The sequence below is a fragment of the Neopelma chrysocephalum genome, unplaced genomic scaffold (genome assembly GCF_003984885.1).
Source record: "Neopelma chrysocephalum unplaced genomic scaffold, ASM398488v2 Primary Assembly neopelma1_96251, whole genome shotgun sequence".
NCBI lineage: Eukaryota > Metazoa > Chordata > Aves > Passeriformes > Pipridae > Neopelma > Neopelma chrysocephalum.
In genome coordinates, this window is record NW_020924900.1 from 2,571 (window position 1) to 4,549 (window position 1,979).

General features: G+C 48.4%; 1 protein-coding gene across 1 annotated transcript; it reads left to right on the plus strand.

Moving 5' to 3' along the window:
* The first annotated feature begins 634 nt into the window (after nucleotides 1-634).
* Nucleotides 635-1,606, plus strand: LOC113981213 (olfactory receptor 14C36-like). The gene has a single exon (XM_027708501.1). It carries the CDS (start codon nucleotides 635-637, stop codon nucleotides 1,604-1,606), a length of 972 nt encoding a protein of 323 aa, XP_027564302.1.
* Nucleotides 1,607-1,979: the final 373 nt, after the last annotated feature.

Sequence of the window (1,979 nt, forward strand, 5' to 3'; positions counted from 1 at the left end):
ATTATCCTGCTCTCATCACAGCATATGTATTTGTGAATGTGGTTTTTAATATTTATTTGTGTGAAATCAAAATGAATGCAGCACAGTGGAAAGCACAGGGCAGATGGGGAACAGGCTGAAGGACTCCGCAGCTCTCCTGGCTTTGCTTTAAACCACAGAGAGCTGAGCCCTTTTGTCTCTTGTCTTTTCTAATGACTCCTCACATTTTCAGCAATAAAAATGAGAATGTTTAGTCCTAAAAAGAACACTCTGCAGATTTAATGGCAGAACATATATAACAGAAAAATTATTCTAAGGACATTAGAAGCCTCTGTTCTGCAGTCCACACTCTTGTCAGTAAGAAGGCCAGAAATGGAGCTTTTCCATTAAAGGTGAGTTACACCTGACATCCCTTGTGATCATCAGAGCTGTCACAAACCAAATCCATGTCTCCCCTGCAGCAGAGCAAAGCTGAGCCCTTGGCAGCACATGGCCAGAATTCGTGCTGCTCACACCACTCTGAGCCAGCACAAGGGAAATAGAAATGGTTTGGGGGAATTACTATGAAAGATGGAGTATCTCTGCTGAGAGGGGTCTCTCTTTATCATTACCTGTCTTTTCCTTTTCTGAACAGACTTGTCCTAAGGAACAGCAAATGCCCAACAGCAGCTCCCTCACCCAGTTCCTCCTCCTGGCATTTGCAGACAGGCGGGAGCTGCAGCTCCTGCACTTCTGGCTCTTCCTGGGCATCTCTCTGGCTGCCCTCCTGGCCAACGGCCTCATCCTCAGCGCCGTAGCCTGCGACCACCACCTGCACACCCCCATGGGCTTCTTCCTCCTCAACCTCTCCCTCACAGACCTGGGCTGCATCTGCACCACTGTCCCCAAAGCCATACACAATTCCATCCATAACACCACAACCATCTCCTATGCAGGATGCACTGCCCAAGAGTTTCTGTTTATGTTTTTCATCTCAACAGAGCTTTCCCTCCTCACCATCATGTGCTACGACCGCTACGTTGCCATCTGCAAACCCCTGCACTACGGGACCCTCCTGGGCAGCAGAGCTTGTGCCCACATGGCAGCAGCTGCCTGGGCCACTGGCTTTCTCTATTCTCTGCTGCACACAGCCAATACATTTTCCCTGCCCCTGTGCCAGGGCAATGCCCTGGGCCAGTTCTTCTGTGAAATTCCACACATCCTCAAGCTCTCCTGCTCACACTCAGGCTACCTCAGGGAAATTGGGCTTATTGGGGTTAGTGGCTGTTTAGGGTTTGGTTGTTTTGTTTTCATTATTTTCTCCTATGTGCAGATCTTCAGGGCTGTGCTGAGGATCCCCTCTCAGCAGGGACGGCACAAAGCCTTTTCCACGTGCCTCCCTCACATGGCCGTGGTCTCCCTGTTTCTCAGCACTGGCACTTTTGCCTACCTGAAGCCCCCCTCTATCTCCTCCCCATCCCTAGATCTGACTGTATCAGTTCTATACTCAGTGGTTCCTCCATCACTGAACCCCCTCATCTACAGCCTGAGGAACCAGGAGCTCAAGGATGCCCTGAGGAAACTGACAACTGGCTGTTTTTCAGAAGCAATAAACTCCCCTTCTTCTGCAAGTTATGTACCTCATTAAAGGCCAATCCTATTTGCACTCCATTAAAGGTCCACCATATCTTCTCTATTGTTTGCTCCTGGTAGGGGTGTTATTTTTGTGACAATTTGTTCACACAAAAAAATCTTTATATATATGTATATATATATAAATGTATATTTATAAACACCATTTTCAATTCAGTGTTTGCCTTCCTAGCCTGGCCCAGAGGCTGTACAAATTGGGAATTGTACTCACTGTCTGCTTCAACCAAATAAAGAACTCTGCATTGACTTGTTTGCCTGACATCTTTCCTCTCTGACTTCTCTGCAGCTGCAGGGTCGGGGCCTCTGTGCAGAGCTGGACCTGAAAAGAGTCCCAGCAGAGCAGCACTGCCAGGGAGCAGCAGCCCTTC

Excerpts from the sequence above, each read along its gene's own strand:
- LOC113981213 (XM_027708501.1), top strand. The coding sequence starts at position 635 with ATGCCCAACAGCAGCTCCCTCACCCAGTTCCTCCTCCTGGCATTTGCA.